Source organism: Carassius carassius, chromosome 25, assembly GCF_963082965.1.
Source record: "Carassius carassius chromosome 25, fCarCar2.1, whole genome shotgun sequence".
In the NCBI taxonomy this organism is placed as follows: domain Eukaryota; kingdom Metazoa; phylum Chordata; class Actinopteri; order Cypriniformes; family Cyprinidae; genus Carassius; species Carassius carassius.
In genome coordinates, this window is record NC_081779.1 from 20,393,321 (window position 1) to 20,415,982 (window position 22,662).

Consider the following 22,662-nt stretch of genomic DNA (forward strand, 5'->3'; position numbering starts at 1 on the left):
CTAATATCAACTAATGAAACTTATTGTAAAGTGTTACCAAAATAGCTTCTTTTGTATTCAAAAGACGAAAAACCCATATAGGTTTAGAACAACTTAAGGGTGAATAAATGATGACGGATTTTAAAATGTTAACTCATTATTTATATCTCATATACAGGCAGCATTTGTTAATGGGAGGTGTACCATTACTTTTCTAAGCAAACTAAATAAAAAAAAAATAAATAAATAAATAAAAAACCCAAATCAAAACAAAAACTTAGAAGTGAATGTGCACTCATGCAGTGCTTCAGTTTGAAATATACTTTCAGCAAGATGTGACAAGTTGGTCTGTTTTTGTCAGTGGGGTCAAAGGTTAAATGATGGTTATAAAGCCTGGGGTAAGAACCTGTTCAGCTCCAATATCTAACACAGCTGTTCACAGAAAGGAAGTAATACATGTTTTGTAAAAACCCTACAGGCCTAGTGATAGCAGACAAAATAATTGTGTTTTTAGTTACTCAACTATTAGCAATGAATGTTTTTTAGTTGTTGCAAGACACTTCCCCATGGGCAAAAACATGACAGTAAGTTTTGAAAGCAACTGCTTATCGTGCTTTGAGCTCAATTTAATTAATGTTATCATTATATCATGGAAAGAAGCTTGTTTCACCCACAGAGCCATGCACAGGTCATGCATCCTGTTTTTCTGTATGTGAAGAATTTGAATTTTCAGAATATATAAAGTGCATAGATGGCATGAGGATCTACTTTCACTGTGAGCTGTTCAATTTTTGTTCAAAAATAGCAATGCAACTTCTACTTTTCAGGCCATAATAAAAGAATCAAAACATTTAAATGCATTGAAAATCAGAGGGCACACAGACTGTTAGAAAGTTTATGTGAATATGAGTAACTCACAGAGCTTGAGCGTTGAGGCTTGGATGGCTCTCCTCACGGTCCACAACAGCCTTCTGTGGTGTTAAAGAATAAAAATACCACTGAACTCAAATCCCTCTCAGAATTTTTGCATTCAGCATGTATTTGATTTAACCACAGTGGAAGGATATTCACTATAATGTTTACATGTTTTTGGTTACTTTCTGTCTCTTTCTTTGCCTTTCTTGGAAACGCTTGGAAGTTTTGACCACAGACAGCATTGCATAGCATTCCCAACTCCTAGATCCTAGATTAAATCCCTGGCAGGGATATTGAAATCACTTCATAAAAATCATGTTGAGAGAATGTTTTCTGAACTTCTGAATGAATAAAAATACATTATATGAAAGACTCAGATTCAGTGTCACAATGATGTGTGCAGTATAATCCTGCCCTGTATTTGTCGTGACATTGTTTCGGTCAAAACGGCATGTTGCCTGGAGATGTTTTCACTAATGAATGATCAGATGTGATAAAGAGAGAGAAAGCCTTTGCTCAGGGTCACACTCTACTAACAAACATAGATTAAAGGCCATGCCAAGTCAAAAAAGTTAGATGGATAAGAATAAGGATATGTAAATGTGCCGTGTTCATGGGTAGATTAATGCGCAATGAAGAAAGATTATAAATATATTGCACTTCCATAAAGATTGATTCAAAGGTTACAGACTTGGACTTAAGGCTACAAAACTGTATTTTGATTTAATCTGGTGATTCAACAACCCTCCCAACACAATATTTAATTTTATATAATTCATTTTAATACACAACCTCATAAAGAGACATAATAGTGGCCAGACTGAGATCCAGTGAATAGAAATAACAGGAGCATGAGCAAAATACACACATAATCACTGTTATTGCTTAAAGAGAAACAGAAGGTGCTTTTATTTGCATGGCCTAATGTCACCTCAACATTTAGGCACCATAGGGTGCCTTAAACCGCCATTCACACAGATAGATAAAGTATCTGTTTGAAAAGAATATTTACGACTTCTATAAACAAGTAAATGAACCCATCTTCTTGTATATTAATGAACCCAGGTTCACTGGAAAAATGTGCCTGTGGTGACGTTTCTTCAAAATGGTCATGTTCCTTCTTGATAAAACATTAAAGATTTATCGTGTTTGAAAATAAAGTACTGTCATCACTAAGCCCTACCCTGTATCTAACTGATAGTGCTAACAAAAGTAGGTTTGCTGAACCAACCATACCATTTTAGATCACTTCTCCAAGTCTTTGAGCGAGTGTTGTGACGTGTTTCACGGGACTCATACCTGAGCACTCTATATAGCATGTTCATTGTGTACCGGGTGAGCTTTGAAGCAAGTTTACTACATTAGAAAAGCTGTAAATGTTGAGATAGTTATGCGATGCAAATGTATGTTACTGTGTTACTGTCACTATTGTTCATTTCAGCTGGATACTGCAAAGAATGTAGAGGTATACACACATTTTTCCAGCCTAAGTTGTTATTTATATTCTAGAAGACTTGATGAAACCTCAAGCTTGAGACCATGGCTCTGTTTCTTTTGCAGACATTTGCGTCATGAAAATTAGACTGATGTTTGGAATGAGAGCGATATACACTAAATAGATTTCCTGAAATCAAATATTCCATCTTATTAGGAATATATAAACATATTAATTTGCCACTACACTAATAACCCATGCATCAGTTTGTATATGAGAGCCTTGGGTGGGGATTTTGAGCCAGATTTTCAAAAATCATGGAATCCCAATCTTTTTTTTATGAAATGCTTTGTATGAAAGGTGTTCTTGTGCTGCATTTATTTAAAACAAAAGTCACTTGATTTGCTATTTTGGTATCTATTGCAGTGCCATAGTTATACCTTTTAAGCAAGCTTTATGTGCCACCATTTCTGTGGCCATTGTAAATTTAGTACGGAAGACTGAGTGTCTTGAAGAATGAGAGCTATCCTAAAACAGCATTACAGCTGCATAATAAACCCTGCAAGCTTCTCAACCCTCATGCTATTATTGGTAAGTATTGATGAAGCTTTCAGACAGGGGGAGAGGATTACTTTGCATAGTAGGGTTTTTTTTTTTAGAGAAGATTTATAGATGCTTCAAGGGACTTAAACACTGATAAACACTGGTAAACACTGATAGATGCAGAACTCCATCACAGACGAGAAAATAAACTTGTCTTTTGCTTCCTGGCACTAATGACTTGAGGTGGTGCACTGCAGGGTGCTCTAAAATTAACAAGATGATCAGGAGGGGAGGGGAGCAGAGCCGAGGAAAAACGTCTCATCATTTCCTGAGACACTGAAAAGACGTCCTAACACATCAGTATCATCTCCTCCAGTCGTTTGGTCAGATTCCTTGAAAACAACACAGAGGCAGTTTTATGAGAGAAAGCCATTGTCAGAACGGGAGATTTGGGTCTGATATCCAGGGCAGGACTCTGTTAGTCACACTTAACCAACTAAAGCAGGGGTTGCATATAGCAAAATAAATATAATTCAACAATTGACGCACTTGTTGGCAAAGGTCAAACTAATCCTGTAGCTGTATAACAGTAACAAAGAATGATCATGTCTAAACATTTATAAAACTTTTATGGAAGATTTCATATGGCTAACATGCATTGTTTGCTTGAAGCTTACCTGTGATCATTCACAAATGCAGTCACTGAAAAATGTGGAGAAACTAAGCTAAAACAACTGCAAGGTACATAAACCTTCTATTGGTGTTTATTCCCGATTAAGTCAAATGTTAAAGAGTACGCCCTCTTTTGAAAGCCCCGGGACAAAATTATCCCACGTTTATAAGTAACTGTATTAGCACATAGTCTCAGTGGGTGGTGGATAGAAATATTTAAGGGATATTGTAATTTTCAAATTTGCATTGTTCTCACACCTAGACTATACAATATGCATGTGCATCTATTGTATATATGTACACACAAAGTCACATAGACACAAAAACATTTGATTTAAATGAGGACAGTGATCTGAGAGAATGTTGAGAATAGTTCTGGGTTGTGAGAACAAGTTGACTCTATGGGAAAATCAGAGCAACAACTTCTGAACTAAAAATGTTCCTTTATCCAGCTGCAGTCAAAAAACTATTTATATGTTTATTGATGAGTTGCATCAAACATGCGTGTTGTGATATATATGGGAACAGTTTTAGAAATGTTCATCAGGCAGAGTGAATCAGATCAATCAGACATTACAATACAGACAGGGACATCCCATACCACCACCTGGAGGACTTTATGGAATACTATTTTTACATTTTTTATATATATATATATATATATATATATATATATATATATATATATATATATAATAAAGATTAAATAAAATATAAATTTAGTAAAATAAAATACTAGATGAAACACTTCAAATAATTTGCATAATAAAAATGAAATAAAAATGAAAGCTAAACAAAAATATTCGATTTTTTTTTACAAATAATAATAAAAGTAAACTTTGCTAATGTAAACCCAATTGCTAATAACCAAGTTAACTGAGTGTTCAGGTTATGCTTCTGTAATTAACCATAAAATTACCTACGTTTCATTTGCCTTCTGTGCATCTAGGAATACAAAAGTGTGAAGAAACTCGAGGGTCTGGTGGTGGTTTAAAGGCATGCATCAACTCTCATCTCACACCATGTGCCAGATAGTGTCTTTTGGCTCCCCTGATACATATTAATGGGATTTCTGGAGTTGGACAACAGGCAGTTGATAGACTGGGTGCAATTTGAATGACAGACTGAAAAAAGAAAAAGATATATGGGATTAAAAAAAATTAATATCAACTGATTAGAAACATAATATAACACCTCTCAAACATCTTAAAGAGATATGATTTATGCATGCAGATGTGGTGAATCTCTTTTCAAAGCTAAGAATGGGAAGTTTGCCAGCCGAAATAGTGACCTTTATATCTCGTTTGGAAGTCTCAGCCAACTCCACTTGAGTCTCTATTCAGTGCCAAAACCAGTGACTGTGAAGCGAGTGTAGACATGGGACGTCTGATAAATGGTTTAATGGTAAAACACTGCTGCACCCCTGCAGAGGTACATGAAACATACCAAGTAGTAACTATGTTACTCTAAACCAGAAATAATCAATTATAGCAAATGTTGCTGACATCTGCTATTCTTGCTCTTCTCTTTGTGCAATAGCTCATGTAACACACCAATAATAGTAAACACTTTATATTAAGTATTTGATTCTAAACACAGTCCCTGCATATATGTTTATAACAAATGATTGAAGTCTATATTTATTTTACTATGCATAATGTTTACTATGGGTCATGGAGCATATGCCCTTATCTGAGTGAGGCATGTTTCCAAGCAGGGGTTTAGGGGTGGCAGATTTGTGTCAAGACCAATCTCAAATTCAGTTGGTGTACGACACAATGGAGGAAAACAGCCAACACATTGGGGGACAGCCCTCTGTAAGATGCTGACAAAAGCCGGGGGAAGGGGGATGAGAAATAAGGAGGGGTGGGAAAGATCGGGGCAGCTGCAGGATTGGTGGCACACAGTGTCATTGTGTCTGACCTGGTTATCCTTCATGAGAGACAGCTAGTTGACATCAGTTAGTCTGCAGCCACAGAAGTGGACAGTCTGTCATGATGCTGCTTAGGAAAAGACTATCTCATTCAAGTAAAAGACATTTTTAAACTACAGTGATCTCTGCCTGGACTGTTCTCTCAAGACAGATATGGTGGTCTTCATAAGAAAAAACATTCAATCTCTGTTGTCGATATTCAAGAAGAAGAGTGAGTAGTTTCAAGAATTTATAGGCAATTATTCATATTCAAGAGTGTCAATATATTGTCTCTCCAATGTGAATATATATATTTTTTTATTATATTTAACTTTTCTAGTAAATGTTGTAAATGTACTCAATTGTGTGTATTACAAGTTGACCTGAAGGTTCTCTGTGTTCACCTTCCTGTATCTGTAACAGGTGCCTTCTCTTTGCTTAAAATCTTGGCAAAACTGAGGGACTTGTGCAATGAAATGCTCATATAAAATGAAATGCTGTATAACGTTTACAGTGTCAAAACAAATGTATCCAAACAGATAGAGATAATTATTACAGAGTAAAAATAGAATAAGGTTTTAAGTCAATAACCTTGATGTAAGTTTTACCGTTTATACCTGAGGTAAGGTCAGAAGCCGCAGACAGTTCAATCATTAGGATGCACACCAAACTTCATTTTACAAGTATAACTTTAGGATATATTGTTTGTAAATGTTGTCTTCATCCAGTACTCTTAAAATAAACAAAATTACAGGAATGTTTCAGGTTAAATACAAGTTAAGCTTCATAAAAATATTTCATTTTTAAAATCAAACCCATAAAATGTGTTGACTAAAATCCACTTGAAATGGAAGTCTACTGAGCAATGGGTGAATATTTGCTGTATATTGGAGTATAAAATGTATAACTGTTAATGTTTTTTTTATTTTATGAAAGAGATCCGTGTATTTAACATAGAGCATTACTTTAATTTTAAAACTTGCCTACACTGTGTTTTGACTCTCTGTTGTATCACAATGCCAGTAGTCAGTGCCAGGACACCTGACTCCCCCCATGGGGTGTACTAAGAAGCTTAAAAGGTAATTTGACCGATTGAACAGTTAGAAATCTGCATAAATGGCTAAGAGGCTGAGGAGATCTCTTTTAAGGAAAGTTCCTGTCCTAAAACACCCTTATTAACTTTTGGAAGCATCAGAACTGTTATCTATGGCAGTAGTTTAAGGCATTCAGGAGGTATGTAAGGAATAGGATAGGGGTAGTTTGAGGATTCTCCCTGTTCCTTTGAGAGTGCCTCAGTCTAACGACAGGCCATTTCTGGTATTTTAAGGAATTAAAGATCAGAAGAGATTACCTGGTCACAGCATGAGTGTGAAGCCCATTACTATGTTGGAAATCTACAATCAACATGTGCCTCTATCATCCGTCAAAATTTGACTAGAATTAGCAGCCAGCAATAGCAGGTGTTGCTGTTGGATAGAGAGAGAATGGACATAGCATTTTACGGCCAGATGTCTGAGCTTTCACTGCACCTCATTCACATAATGGGTGTGCAGAAATCTTTAATCAGTCATGTTTAAAATTTTTCCCTGAAATAAAAAAAGGTCAACTTTAGTTTGGGGAACAATTCTCACTATTAAATAACTGTTAACTATGACTTTTGCCTCAAAAAACTGCTTGTTTGTTGCTTATTAATAGTAAGGTAGTTCTTAGGTTTGGCTATAGGGTAGGTAGGATATCTTAGATTAAGGCATCTAAAATATGGTCATGCAGAATAAGGCATAAATATGTTCTTTATTAGCACAAATAAACATCCCATATGCTAGTAATATGCATGCTAATGAGCAACTAGTTAATAGTGAGAATTGTTCCCTAAACTAAAGTATTACAAAAAATTTGAATGGGGCATTTTGTATGATGTTGACTTTGCTAATGCATCACTGTTTTGATTTGATTGGAAGAAACGGTTCAATTTCCCTTAAACTCTCCTTAATAACTTTGATAATCTCCTGCTGCATGTTTAGGAGAAGCTTGGGGTAATGACTGCATCAATTTTTACATGAATAACAATACGTTGCCCTTCCCTCTATTTTTAGCAGGCCAAAAGCAGAATGAGCAAGGAAAGCTGACTGTACACTACACAGCCTCCCAGCACTACCAGGAGAATGTGTTCATAGAGGGAAGCAGGCCACAGTACCTGGAAGACCTGCATTCTGAGGCCCAGGAGGGACTGAAGATACTACAGCAGGAGGGTGAGCTTTACTCCCATCGTAAACCCATATTTTTTTACACAAAACATACTGATCTATGAAGACCTTAATGCACTGCTTAACATACAACTGTGTTTTCTGATGCACCTCACTCAGTCTTTCTTCCATGCAGAGAACAAAAATGGAGTGGACTTTCAGGATGACCCGACTGTGGTAATCCTCCTAAGATTATATTTCAATATACATGGCAATTTCCACAAATATGAAATAATTGAGGATCCCATTCTGCTTTTTTTATAGTATTAAAAATCCTATTTTTTTTTTCTTTTACTTTTTTTCTTGGTATGTCAGACAATACTTTAATCTAACATAAAATTAGACAAACATGAAAAGTTCAAATGTTTTCAAAACCCTTAAAATGGCAGTTTTGCCCAATCTCAGATCTCCTAGGACTGGTATTGAACTTTCGACTGTATCTAACAAATAAAATCAAGGCATATCACTAACTCTTTAAAATGAAAACATATATGCATAACTTGAACCTAATGAACACTTTTTACTGACGGCTTCCATTTCTCCACAGTCAGAGGAAAATAAAAGCTCAAACGAAAGCGATGAATCTCTTGAGACTGATAGTACTGCGGGACATTCCGTCATTTCAGTGTCAACTGTCTCAGCAGTCTCCTCACGTCCAGTACTTACATGTCAAGGTATACAATGCTGACTTAATAAGGTATAGAAATAAAACATGCTTAGTGGCACATACTACCTCTTTTGTTTTTTCCCTTTAAAGTGATTAGGTTTAACGATACATTTGTTTTCCACCATTATAATCTACATTGTAGAGAAAATGTGACATCAATCAAAATTATATCAGTTCAGATTCAAACAGTTCAAACTTTTTTGTTAATGTAGTGTAGCTATCACCTTGAGTATGAACTGAGATTTAAGGCTACGTTCACACTGCAAGGCTTATTGCTCAATTCCGATTTTTTGAAAAAATTCGATTTTTTTGCAAGGCCGTTCACATTTCCAATTAAATGCGACCTTTTGGGAATCCTTGTGTGAACGTGAAATGACCCAGAAGTGACCCGCATGCGCAGAAGAGTACTCAACGCTCAACGACGTCACTCGTTGTTTGCGGAAGTAGCTAACGTTAAACATGGATGTCAACAACAGTGTAGTCAACAGCGGAGCTCTTTTTGCAATATTAAAGTTATTTTCCCAACGGAGCCAGCACAATTACAATCTTCTCGTTTTAAGAAGAAAATTAAAAAGAAGGAGGAGAGCAAGGTTTTTGGCCATGGCGTTTTGTGGAGCAGTGTTAGCAACGTCGGTACAGAGAAACGTGTGGGTACAGCCAGGAGTGGTGGGATACTGATGTGAGTGGCTTCACTAATACAGAATTCATCAGTTTATCTTCTCGTTCCCGCCTACTTCAACGCAGAATTATGACGTTTGTAGCGTATCAATGACGTACGGGTCGGATACATGTGGCCTGGCCGTTCAGATGGAGGTCACATTTCAAAAGATCGGATACGTATCGGATTCAGGACCACATACCCAAGTGGCCTGGGTCACATTTGAAAAGATCGGATCTGTGTTGTTCAGACTGTCATGAAAAGATCAGATACAGGTCGCATAGGGGCAAAAAAATCGGAATTGGGTCGTTTCAGCCTGCAGTGGGAACGTAGCCTAATTGTGGAATAACAAGACAACTGAAGAAAACGCTATGATATATTTTGTCTTGGTATTCAATCTCTGTTCTGCTGTATCATTCCCTTTAGGCTCCACATTTAAGCCCTTGAACCCAGTTAAACGACTGGACAAGACCAAAAGGGGAAGTAGAAGAACAACTATAATGGGGATACCACAACAAGTCCAAAGAGAACTGGGCAAGTAAAACTATGTTATTGTCATTATATATATATATATATATGTATTTATAAAACAAAATTGAATATTAACATTAATTTGTTTTTCTTCTATTGAAGAAATGACAAGAGGAACTATACTCCAGCAGCGTCCAAATGGAGAACATGATGGTGAAGTTGATTCCTGTGGCAGAGTTGTCCTCCCAACAATTGATGGAGAGCACCCCTCAGTAAATCACAAAGGAGCTCGTGTACACCTGCAGAACATTGAAGTTTTTCATACATCAAGAGATGAGGAGCTTCTAATAAACCACATCCATTCTGTCTACCAAGATGAGTTAAACCGAAAGCTTGGGATAGGAGCGTGCCCTACACAGAGACCAAGGTCACTTGCTGTGCCAGGGATGACCACTTACTCTTTCCTGCATGAGCCTCGAGGTCCCGTTATGTCCATTTCACCACAGGCAACTTATTTATCTAAGATTATTCCAAACGCAGTTCTGCCTGCTGCAATAGACATAATTGAAATTAATCATGATCACAGCCAGTGCAGTACAAATACAGTTAGCAAGAGTAGTTTAGCATCAGCTAGTCCAGCTTCTTTACGATCTGGAGGTGGCACAAATCAAGATCCAACTACCCCTAGCCCAAGCAGGAGCCATTCACAATCATCTGAGACTACTGTCTCCAACTCCTCCACAATCTCTTCAAAAGCAAAGTGTCTACCAACATTTGATGCCGACATCACCAAAGAAATTTCAGATTTAATCCCAAAAGACATAAATGTTACAAGCTCAAGTAGTTGTAAAAGCTTTAACAGTAACAGTACAAATCACAGACTGGACCACAGTGAGATCGGCGAAGCAGGGGTAAATGTCAGAAACAGCCATTCATTCTATCGTAATCTCTCTGTAATGAAGACAAAATTACCCCCAGCACCACCTCAGAGAACCTATTCCTTGCATCATGAAAAACTTAAGTGGAGATCAAGGGAACTGGTAGACATAAAAGATCTCAAACATATGTCACCAAATGATGGGCAAACTGGTAGAGATCTTAGCAGTGCAAAAGACCATCAGTCAATCAGTAATGAGCAGAGTTCTGCCCATTCTTCAGTGCTCAACTCATTAAGAGACTTCCAGTCAGGTAACTCATCCCCACAGAAAACTGGAGAAGAATCTGGTGAAAACAAATTCGATAGAACTTTGTCTCCCTCGAGTGGATACTCAAGCCAAAGTGGGACACCTACGCATTCCCCTAAAGAGGTCAGTCCCTCCTCACCTGGAAAGAGAAGAGTAAAGACTTCACAGCCTGAGAGAACAAGTGTACAGAGCTCGCCGGTGGTTTCAGTCTCTTCATCAATGACATCTCTATCTTCAGTCACATCAGACACGGCACATCATGACATTCAAACCAACACCACCCCATCAGAGCCATTAAAGTGCTCCCCACCTGTTACAACAGTGAAAAACAAGGTGACACCAACACACCCAACTATTGCCATTAGGGAACTGTTCAACGTTCCCCCTCCACCCAAGGTAAAAGCCCCATCTCACCCACCCCCTGAAACCTGGATTCACAATAAACGCACACTTGAACTATTATGTGGCCCAGATCCAAATCACCATAGGTTACATCAGCTTCAAAAACAGCAAAAAGGGTCATTAACAGGTAAAAAACAAAACACAAATTCAATACACATCACTGAACAAATTATACCAAAGATACAGACAACAGGAAAAGTACAGTCAGGGACCCAACTGGAGAACAAAGAAGCTGTAAAAGAACGAAATGAGTCCATGTCACCACAAGTGTGTGAACAAATGCTAGTAGACCCTCCAGATTTGAGGCAAAACAAAAGCTCAACATTACACAATGAATTAAATGAACTAGAAAGTACAAAATTCCTTAAGGAGGTCAACCAGAACATTCATACACAAGATCAGAGAACTGTAGAGGATCAAAAGGAAAAAGGAAGCCAAAAACTCCCTACAAAGAAGGTACCAACTATCAAAGTTGATCAAAGTATGCTGGCACAAACAAACTGTGAAGTCAAACCAGATCCTGAAATTGTGAACACAGCATGCAGCCTAAAGAATGATCAAACCAGTGAGAACAAAGGAAACTGCATTAAGGACATTCTCAATCACAAACAATTGCAAACTCTCTGTATAGAAGTACCTGAGGCCAATGGCATTTCTCCTCCTCCTTCTCCACCTCCAGAACACCACCCTCCACCACCACCAACTAAAAAGATGTCAGGCTCCTCAGTATCTATACCACCATCTGATGAAGATGAACAGAAACAAGAAACAGAGGAACAGGTGACTCTCCTGGAGTCTACTTGGCCTCCACCACCTCCACCAGAGGAAGAGTCAACTGACTTGATGTTTGAGGAACAAGATGAACTTAACTTCCCACCACCACCTCCCTCGTTTATCCACGAGCCCCTTTCAGAGATATCCATCAATTGCCATGACGAATCATGTGAACAGTCTGACAATATAGAACTGAGGTCATCTAATGCCTCTGATATGGCCAGCAGTTCAGACCAAGATTCCGAAATACATGCCATTCTGCCAACAGTAACTGTACAAAATGATTTGGAGGACAGGCAACAAGATAAGCCTTGTAACAACATGTCACACTTCTCTGTGGACAAAGATGGCATGGAAAACACAACTGTAGCCCCTCCTAGAATGTCCTCTCTTTTACCAGATGAACTTGTACAAGGGAAGGAAATGGCAGTACATGATTCATCAGAGCAAACATCACTTGACACTGAAGCAGATTCCACTAACGTGCTACTTGCAACTCCTCTTCCAGTGGAAGACCAATCCACTGTTAACTTCCGAAGGCACCAGTGCCTCATAAACAAAGACAACCGGAGCAAAGAACTGCTGTGTCATCACAAAAGCACACCTATTCCAAAGGAGGATGCCAACATTCCCCTCGTCACACCTTACTTACTTCAGATGGTGCGACTAAGATCTGTAATTGTAGATGAAGATCAAGCTAAAAATGATAGCAAACCAAGTGTTGAGTCCACAACAACTGAGGATCACAGTATTACTAGTCAAGCAACTCCACAAAAGCCTATTCGCAAATCCTTGACCTTGAAGTCTAACTCACCTGCTAAGTCAACTCCTGCTCCAACCACAGTCCCATCCATGTGTCTTCAAGAGGCCATACGTATGAAGACAGCTGCAATGTCCTCTAGTGGAGTACCTGCAATGCTTAACCTACGCTTAACCTCAACTAGTGATACTGGTCCACCTGTGCCATCCCCTAAATCACCAGATGGCTGTGACTTGCATATGTCCCCTGCATCTACAGCCAGCTTTATCTTCTCCAAAAGCACAAAGAAAGTTGTCATTGAAACACCCACTTCTCCAGAGGTCCAAGCAAGCCTCAGACAAAGTCTTGCAGCTGAGATAATACAGATTTCCGACCAAGCCAAGACAAATGGGACAAAAAAGCCAATTAAGGTGCCGCCACCTGTTGCTAAGAAACCAGTGCATGGAACAAATACTCCCAACTGGACGGATAATGCAACACTGGATAAGACTGGGATCTTGACAAATAAACAAATAATGAAGGTCGAAGTTAATGGGCAAAATGATCAAGTGCATCCTGCTGGTCAGTAAGCACAATCATCAGGAAACCAAAAGCAAGCAAGTAAGGAAGCATTCACAGGTTATTCTAGTTTGTGCATTAAATAAAGATGAAACTATGTAAATGATGATTATATTCATTTTTCAGGAAGTACAGAGACTGCATGTTGAAGAGTCAGGACACATGAGTCGAGTTTTGATTGGACTGTTTAGTCACAGTATGGCAAAGACAAGAGGACAAAGCAAGTGATGAAAGCCCAAGATGGATCCTGTTCAAGGATCCATGGATACTTAAAAATACCATGGATACTTAAAAGCCTTAGCCTAGAGAAATGGCCTTCAAATGTATGCAAAAAGCTTTTTCCCCAATCTGTTTTATACAATAGCTTTATTACAGCTTTCAAGTATTTTTCTACACAAGTTTGTCTGCTCTGGGAAAAGTCACTTTTACGTTATTGTTGACTTATAAAAGGTAACGACTGCAAGATTGAAATGACATCTAGTGGTCACTAGTGGTAGCAATCACTGCTTGGCGTAAAAACCTGTGTTATAATTTTATTGACATATCCAAATATGTCCAAGCACATAGACTGATTAGTAGCTTTTAATGAAAGAAGTTGATTCTACTAACAGTTTTGAAAGTTTTAGTGCTACTGCAGTCAACTTTCAGAATTTGCTTTCAGAAAATATGTATACATGTACAGAACCATCTGTTACCTTTATGAATGTTGCAGTATGCTAACCATGGCTGAAACATATACACAGAAAACATTTACATATTTACCTTTCATTAGATAAAAAAGCACTTTGTAAGCTAAATGCTGCATTTATTTCTAAACCAGCAAATAGGAAAGAGTATTACTGCTGTTCCTTCTAAAATTGATGTAAAAGTATACATACACAAATACTTTAAAATCTATTTACTTCAAGGTGGGAGTAAAGAGAATTACTACACTGTTTAAAAAAAATAATAAATATGCATTAAAGATATTTATAGATTTACTTTTTTTTTTTCTTTTTACTATTTTTAAATTCCTGGTGCTTTTCAACATCACTGACAGCCATACATACAAACATATATATAAGCCCCCAAACCACAATATATTCTGTTTCTGATGGATGGAAATCATTTTCCTGTTATCTGGTAAAGCTACCACACCGCTTTTTTCATTTTTTTTTTTTCATATTGTACAACACAATACATAAGTGAATTATAATTTCCATAATCTTCAATCAAGCATTACATTTAATTGCTCATATGGTGAAGTTTGAAAATAGGCTCCCAAACTTTTATTGTCAGTTTCATATATTACAATATTTCTTTTCAGCAGATCAAGCTGTAAATGTACTTTCAGAGACATTTCCATCATTGTATCCATAATGACATATAAGAAATAGTGATAAATCATTGCTCATTTCAGTGAATTTGGTTAACATCAGATGAGTTCTGAATGTTATATTACATAAAATTTCATGTTTGTTTGTTTTTTCCTGTGAAGTACTCTAACTAATCATAAAATATCTATCCGTAACAGTTTATTGTGTATAATATGTCTAAACAGTTTCCACAAACTGTTTCCATGGTTAAATCGTTTCATTCACTGATCATTGTAACCAATTACCTATTTCCAAACATGGCACTACAGGAGGACCTGAGTTTTAGGATAACAGATGAGCTCCTGCAAAAGTCTTCATTTGTCAGTCAAACAAATGAGCATTGCATTATTTACTGCAGTACTTTGTGTAAAACATCCTGGATGGCATTACATGCAATGTAAAGCACAGACAATACCCATATGTATTCTGCTGCAGTAATCATGTGCTTTTAGATTATTCACAGGCTGATATGGCTGAATGGGATAGTTGAATTTAAATAATGTTATTATAAGCCATTTGCTTCTCCATTAGTCAGTTAACAGTTTTGGATGGCAATGATGAGCAATACCTGACACTGTGCATGTCACAGGGATACCTGGCTGTCATGGAAACTAGCTTTGAAGATTTCGAGAAAAATTGTGTAGACATCTAGCAAATATTTCCACCCTTCAGTGTTTTACAGGTGATCTGTCCAAGTTTGGTCATCAGATTTTGATCTTTCCATTGTGCAACACACTCGTCTGAGATCTTCAGATCCACCTGAAGAGATCAGTCAAATCATCATACAACCAAGAATGAGACACAAATATGAATGTTTTAAGAACAAAGATATAAAAATCTCACATACCTGCAACTTCTCAAACACCTTTTTCTTTGGTTTCAATTCATCATCTGGTTTGCCTGATTCATATCCTTCTACATGAACACGGTCTCCTGGTGCTGATCCTTCTGGTGGATCCAAAGGCTCCACTTTCCTGGGCTCTTCCTCACTGAAGGCCATCACATTTAGAAAGATTAACTATAAGAAGAACTTAGCTGATTGAATGGAATGGTTGAAATAGAGTTTATCAGTCCTACTAACATTGAAGCACAGAGCAGCATGGCTTGGGATTCAATCCCCCTCATCTTCTGGGGCTTTAGGTTGCATAGTAACACAACAAGACGGTCCTGAAGCTGCTCCTGAGAGAGGTAGGCCACCAGTCCACTCACTACAGTCCGTGGCTGTTCCTCGCCCACATCAATCCTCTCTAAATATAGCGAGTCTGCATCTGGATGCTAACAGGTCAAGACAGAGTTATTTAAACAGCTCCTTACTAGTAAAATTAATTGTAAAAGTATTGTTGGCTTTCTTTACCTTTTCTACACTGATGACTTTGCCCACTCTGATGTCTAATCTGGATGGGATGACGTCCTCCTCATCTGCGGTTAGTTTAGGGTTGCCCTTCGCTCCTCCTTCTGTGAGGCAATGACAATGTGTGTAAATGGATGTGCAAGTTCCTCCTTTCTCTAAAACTCAATCTAGAACTTGAACAAGCACTATTAAATGGCTTCATAAGTGATTACATCCAAAATGTTTTAGGCATTGTGTATTTTCGCTCACTGTTTTTAGAGGGCTCTGGGTAAGCTGATGCTGTCAGCTTCTTCAACTTTGGGGTCTCAAACTTCTTCCTGATGGGGTCCAACAATTTGTTAAGAGCCAACTCTACTGAAGCCTTCAGGTCACCAGGATGGATTTGCTGCAGGTTAGCAATGAGGGGTCAACATATGATGCTCAACTCAATATAGGTAAACATATGTAATTTGTACATTAAGTAAATGTAAGTATTGTTTAAATACTTCTGCAGCAAAGTCCCTCTCCACTTCCTCATAGTCTGTGTAGACTTTGTCGCCTCCCCACTTTGGATCCCTTTTAATAATAAACTCTGAAAACATAACACAACAACATTAAGCACTAGATGTTCTCGTTTCCAAATTTGCCTAATTTGCCGGAGCTCACCTGAGTGCAAAGGGAATAGCACATGTTTAACAAAGGACAGAACTCCATTATTCTCCACATTTCCAGGCTCACAGAAGGCTTTCTTTAACTTCTTCTTCACCTCTTGGTTCTTATCCAGCAAGTCAATCTTGGACTCCTGTAACATATATGAAAGGTTGAGAATTATGAATCTGAGTAATATTAATCCCGACACCTGGAATATAACTCTGTAACACACACCTTCAACCATGGTTTTCGGTTCAGTTTTGATGACATAGCACATCAGATTATTTTTTGTGATTTATCATGCCATTTAAAAAAAACTCCAGTACACTTTCATTACACTGTAGAAAAAGATGGATTATCATACGTCTACTTCAAATTTCTTTGGAGAGAAGTATTGATTTTATGGATTGCTCATTATTAGGCGCTATAAATAGATGTAATGTTTGTTTCATTCATGCTGAACATGGAAGGCAAGGGCGAGAAACTCCACGTGCGCATCACAGAAGTAATAGAACCAATAACACTTCAGGAAACCCCTTATTTAGTAAAAACATTCAGCTATTGATGCGAATAAATTAAAAGATAGAAATGTTTTAATTGATGAAACCTGAAGACATTAAACACTCAGCTGCACCAATGTATAGTTTATCTGTGTTCTTCAAGCCATCTTGGGTTTTTTCATAATAATTCCATATATTTTTAATCCATCGCTAATTGATATGGCCTCTTTTTACAGTTTCAAATATATTTTCTGCCTCATTCTGTGATAAGAAGTCACATCAGATCATGAGAGCAGGTCATTTCAAACATTCAACTGGTTTTGTAGAGTAATAACATGTTCTCTTTTGTTGGACAACCGGTTTAGAAATGCTTCTCATTACCTAAGCCTCTATCCCATCCCGTCAAACCAATAGGATTCTTTGATTACATGAATCAGCGTGACTGTAAAGCTTTATCTTACAGCTTTCTTGAAATCTCTGAAGGTGTGGATGCTACAGTACCTCCTCAGAGGAGCTCATCTTGCCCCCCGTCAGTCCAGGCACCATTGGGTTCATCATGTGGATACGTTTGGTATACCCGAGAGAGGGCAGATACTGAAAACAAAGAGGAAAAAAAAAAAAAGTTGTAAAAAAAAAAAAAAAAAAAAAAAAATGTATCCAGCAAACACAACATCCCCACATTCACTGGGATCAGCACACAGTCATCAAATCAGCACAATATCATGGGAGAAAGCTTGATTTACACATTATTCTGTTCACTCCTTGAAATTAGGCTCGCTGCTATATTCAGTGTAGACGGTGTTATGCCGCAACACCGGTTACATCACATGACCATCGCAGCACCACCCCCACTGTCGTTTAGATTTTTTTTATAGTAATAAAAATCATATAGTTCATTTAGAGAACCGAAACTAGAAATAAATATTAAGATTTACTTTCAAAACAAAATTCAAAAGCACCTGTTTGGCAATATTTTGTGCTTTGAAAAGGTGTTTGTCGTTTATCTAAGGTGATTTTGTAAGATTTTTTAAACATTAATTTCTTATTTATTTGGTTCCACAGTGTTTGCTGATTTTTACTATATTTAAACTTTGTGTAAATTATATGTGACAATGGACCACAAACCCAGTCATAAGGGATTTATACATGATCTGAAATCTGAATAAATCAGCTTTCCATTGATGTGTGGTTTGTTATGATAGGACAATATTTGGCCAATAGGACAATTTTGGGCCGATATAAAACGATTTGAAAATCTGGAATCTGAGGTTGCAAAAAAAAAAAAAAAAATCTAAATCCTGAGAAAATCGACTTTTAAGTTGTTCAAATTAAATCCGTTGCAAAGCATATTACTAATCAAAAATTAAGTTTTGATATATTTACAGTAGGACATTTACTAAATATCTTCATGGAACATGATCTTTACTTACTATCCTAATGATTTTTGACAAAAAAAAAAAAAAAAAAAAAATCAATTTGACCCATACAATGTATTTTTGGATATTACTACAAATATACCCCAGCGACTTTAGACTGGTTTTGTCGTGCCTCCAAGCTTTCATATCGGTTTTGCGAATAAATGTTCTGTTTCTTATACATTTTTTTTTTTTATTTTGTATATAGAATTTGTATTTGTGCAAGTTATTTATTTTATAGGACTTATTTTATTTATAATTATATTAGCATAGTGGTTTTTTCATTCTGTTTGTTAAAGGCGCCATAGAATGCAAAAATCACTTTTACAAGGAGTTTGATCACAGTTTTGTGGCTGCAGTGTATGAAAACAACCAGCCTAAAATGGTAAATATCCACCCACTCATTGTTTTATAATGCCAATAATTCATAAACAGTCTCTCCACACTACCAGTTCCAGGTTTCTCACTACTATGACGACATAATCAGTGAAAGTCCCACCCGCTCTCTGCCCTATTAGCATATACACAGCCCTGAGTGAGAAACTGCGATCCGCCATTACAGCATTTCTCTTGCTGTAGCTACTCGAGGTACAATGTCAGCGCCAAAAAAACATTAAAAGTGTTGCGTGTTGGGATGCTGAGGACAGTCTTACTTCAAAGGAAATATCCCAGAAAAAATTAAAAAAAAACAGGAAAGTACTATACATTTGTTCTAACATTTTACACCAGACTGCCTCACAAACGAGGGTCAGTCCAGCGCTGGAGTGGTGCAAAGATTACTTCTGAAAGAGGGTAAAATACACATTTATGGTGGGATTCTCTGGTAAAATTAGCATTTTAGGGGCTAAATATCACGTTATTGGGATCACTTAAACCCGCTTGGCAACACACGGACTGCTACGCACGATGGACTATAAAAACATGGACGGGAACAGCAGCTCATTTTCATTTTAAGGGGACAAACACAAATAACAGAGCATTGTGGCTCATAACCAAGTGGCAATTTCAACAAGCTATAAAAAAATTATCTGAGGGGTATCTTGAGATAAAGCATAATATATACACTCTGTGGAACAATTTAAAATATTGTATCAATGCATTCTAAGGCACCTTTAACAAATGTTATATTTTTAATTGAGTTAAAGTGAGCCATTTTGTTGTTGTCCATTCAAGCAACTGATGCCGAATGATGCTAATTGCTAATTGACGTTAAAATGTGCACAGGCATTTATAAGCTATTTAAAAGCAAAGGAAAGGTAGGAAACCCTAACAAACCCCACCTTCCGGTGATAACAGTATTAACGGTGTCATCACATGTCGCTTAACTGCTGGAAACATTTCCTCACCATCACAACCCAACTTGCCAGACATATCCGATGCATCAGGAAAGATTTGTTTTAAGACGGATTAATATATTTCGCTTTGGTGTATGAGTACAAGGAAATAAATACCAGCTTTAAATATTGAAACATCTTTTTACAATTATAATAATAGAGTTAGATTTTTTTGTATTTCCTACTGGTAAACTAAAGCAAAAGAATAATAATTTTTTTTTTTTTAAATCAAATATTTTTGAGAAGCATCTATTGTGCCTCCTTCACAGTACTGCATAGTTGCACATTAAGTTTAAAACTCGCATATGGAATAAGAAATATGTAAAAAAACAAAAAAGTACCTTCTCTGCTAATGTGAAGATCTTCCTTTGGTCCACACCCCCGAACTGAGCATCTACTTTTAAGTACTCCTCATCCAGTGCCTGATAGAAATAAAAAACAATGTCACAATGTCTGGAACAAGCAGCAAATTAGAATATAGACAGAACACAGAGATATCATCCACTTATAATCAAATGTAGTTTTAAAAAAAGAGAATAAAGTACTCCGAAGTACTGACAAGTACACAGTAACCAATCCCTTTTTAATACAGTAAAAACAGTAATCTAGCGATTTATTAATTTAAAATATTGGCTCATGTAACATTTCACATAATCATCATGTTGGAAACTTGTTTTTGTGGAAGAATATTCAGTTTAAAAGAAAAAAAAATCATGCATACAAATTATGTTAATGTCTTTACTGTCACATTTGATCAAATCAAAGTGCCCTTGCTAAATTAAAGTATTAGGCCTAATTTCTTTCCAAATAAATAAATTGTAGGAAGTGTAGAAATACATAACGAGCAGCATCTTATATTAATGGGTTGTTTACTGGCATTTGCACCAATAAGGGAAAAAATGCAGGTATTGAAAACGTTCACATTATTAATTAAAACAAATACATACAGACCCTCTCTAGAAGACGACAGATATGAGGAACATGTCAGCAGAAGAAGATCTGCATACCTGTAGTCCAGGATACAGCAGGCCACTCAGAAGAGGATGCTCCACCTGTTTGACCACCTCAGCACCTGCTTTCTTGGCATCGTGTTCAGTGACCATGGATGAGAGCCGGTAAACATCCAGAGTGTACTCTCTACAATAGATCAACCACACAAACAGTTGCCTTCTTCAACAACAACAACAACAACTGCAAACAGTTGGTAAAATGTCTAATAAAAATAACTTATACAATCTGTTTCCCAGAACAATGACTAACACTTCCTAAAACCATGCTCTTGGTCAATTATCATTCACTGTAATTGTTTGAAATCCATAGGTACACCGTTTCAATAAACAAGAGCAGCTACCTGCTGAGCTGATAGTCTGTGCCTTTAACGAATCTGAGTTTGTCAAGGGGAACCCCAATGCTCTCCAACATGGCCTTAATGACCTGCTCATAATACTGCACCCTGAGCTCCAGCAGCTCCCAGGGAGCCTTCATGTTGTCCAGGTAGGCATGGAGATCAGCAAAGAGGATGGTCACCTACAGAACAGAAACATTAATAGTTGTACACACCAATGCCCTGGTCCACTGTTCAAACATTAAGACATGTACTAGTACGAATATAAGTTCATATCTTGAAATCAGAAGCAAACCACGGACAAACCTCGCAGCCTGCTTTTAGGAAGTCAGCGATCTTTGACATGGGGACAAAGTAGGCTACATGGGGTTTGCCTGTGGTTGCTGTCCCCCAGTAGACCTTCAGTTCCCTCTCTTTTAGGATCTCCTTTAATCTCTCTTCACCAAGAACCTCCTGAGAACACAACCGGGGCAGAAACAGTCCACAGAAACTGACAGAACAGACTCCTCATTGACGGTGCATGCAGAAATAATGACATAAATCATTTTAAATGGAGATCTACAAAACAATAACAGCTATATTTCAGATGTTAAATATGTTTATTAGCTGTTGCAGTGAATTTAGGAATATCTTTCTCACCTGAAGGTTTCTGGTGATGAGCTGATGCTTCTCATCAGGACTCCTCTGATCTCCCATGATGTCTGCTGCTTCTGTGCGAATTAATTACAGGGGTATATGACAAATAACTAAGATAAACTCAATTTGTGGCCATATGTCAAAACTGTTATGTTAAGGATCAGTTATTCAGCCTTGCTCTGAATGAACCGCTGAGAATGACCGGTCTTATCCATTTCAAAGAGCGATCGAAACAGTTCAAAACAGGCTGTGGGTCGGTGTTAAAAGTAAAACTATTCCTACAAAATGTCAGTGATAATAGATGGCGAAAGTTCAGTTATATAATAAAAATTCCTATGAAATCTCACCGGTGGAGCTGAGAAACGCATAGACAGTAAAGGATCTTCTTCTTCTTCTTCTTCTGTATTTTTTATTGGCAGTTTGCAATCAATGTGCATTACCGCCATCTACAGGGCTGAGGTGTGATCGCATAGGGATAAAAAAAAAAGAAAAAAGAAAAAAAAAGGAAAGCTTCAGCTGGCGCTGCGTGTTCAGCTCCTCCAGCTTCCACTCTTATATCTCCTCAACCTTGAAATAATAATATAAATTAAATAGATAAATAACTAAATTCTTCTTGCTAGTTGGCTTTCTTTAAGATAATTAATAACCGCCCTAACTGTGGACTATGTGCTGTTTACACTCAATAAATTTCCCATGGTTAACTCTCTGTCTAGTGCTCTCTTCATATTCTCCCTTTCTCTGGTGTATTGTGTACAATCTATAAGTATATGTTTTACATTTTCTACTACTCCACAATTTATGCATAGTCCAGTCTGATGTTTCCCTATTATGTGCAATCCACTATTTAAACTTGTATGTCCCATCCTCATTCTGGAAAACCATGTTGCCTCCTGTCTTTCCAATCCACTGATTTTCCTAGCTGT

General features: G+C 37.3%; 2 protein-coding genes across 5 annotated transcripts in view; one reads left to right on the plus strand and one right to left on the minus strand.

Moving 5' to 3' along the window:
- Positions 1–13,479, plus strand: part of LOC132104384 (uncharacterized protein KIAA1522 homolog) — a 35,430-nt gene extending 21,951 nt beyond the window's left edge. For 2 of the 4 annotated variants that reach the window (XM_059509817.1, XM_059509819.1), the window contains 6 exons: positions 7,550–7,705; positions 7,836–7,876; positions 8,247–8,373; positions 9,451–9,558; positions 9,658–13,215; positions 13,300–13,479. In XM_059509817.1, the coding sequence (XP_059365800.1) occupies positions 7,550–7,705; positions 7,836–7,876; positions 8,247–8,373; positions 9,451–9,558; positions 9,658–13,184 (3,959 nt within the window). In that variant the 3' untranslated portion in view covers positions 13,185–13,215; positions 13,300–13,479. Of the gene's footprint in view, positions 1–5,566; positions 5,689–7,549; positions 7,706–7,835; positions 7,877–8,246; positions 8,374–9,450; positions 9,559–9,657; positions 13,216–13,299 lie in introns of those variants that run through there. The other 2 variants (XM_059509820.1, XM_059509818.1) reach the window with 2 other exon arrangements.
- Positions 13,480–13,520: 41 nt separating this feature from the next.
- Positions 13,521–22,090, minus strand: LOC132104386 (tyrosine--tRNA ligase, cytoplasmic-like). Its single transcript, XM_059509821.1, has 13 exons — positions 21,743–22,090; positions 21,410–21,556; positions 21,110–21,285; positions 20,766–20,895; positions 20,100–20,180; positions 17,511–17,603; positions 16,525–16,660; positions 16,365–16,450; positions 16,129–16,264; positions 15,883–15,983; positions 15,610–15,803; positions 15,376–15,517; positions 13,521–15,287 (listed from the first exon to the last, which is right to left on the minus strand). The coding sequence occupies exons 1-13, from the start codon at positions 21,797–21,799 to the stop codon at positions 15,177–15,179; spliced, it is 1,590 nt and encodes a 529-aa protein (XP_059365804.1). The 5' UTR covers positions 21,800–22,090; the 3' UTR covers positions 13,521–15,176.
- Positions 22,091–22,662: the final 572 nt, after the last annotated feature.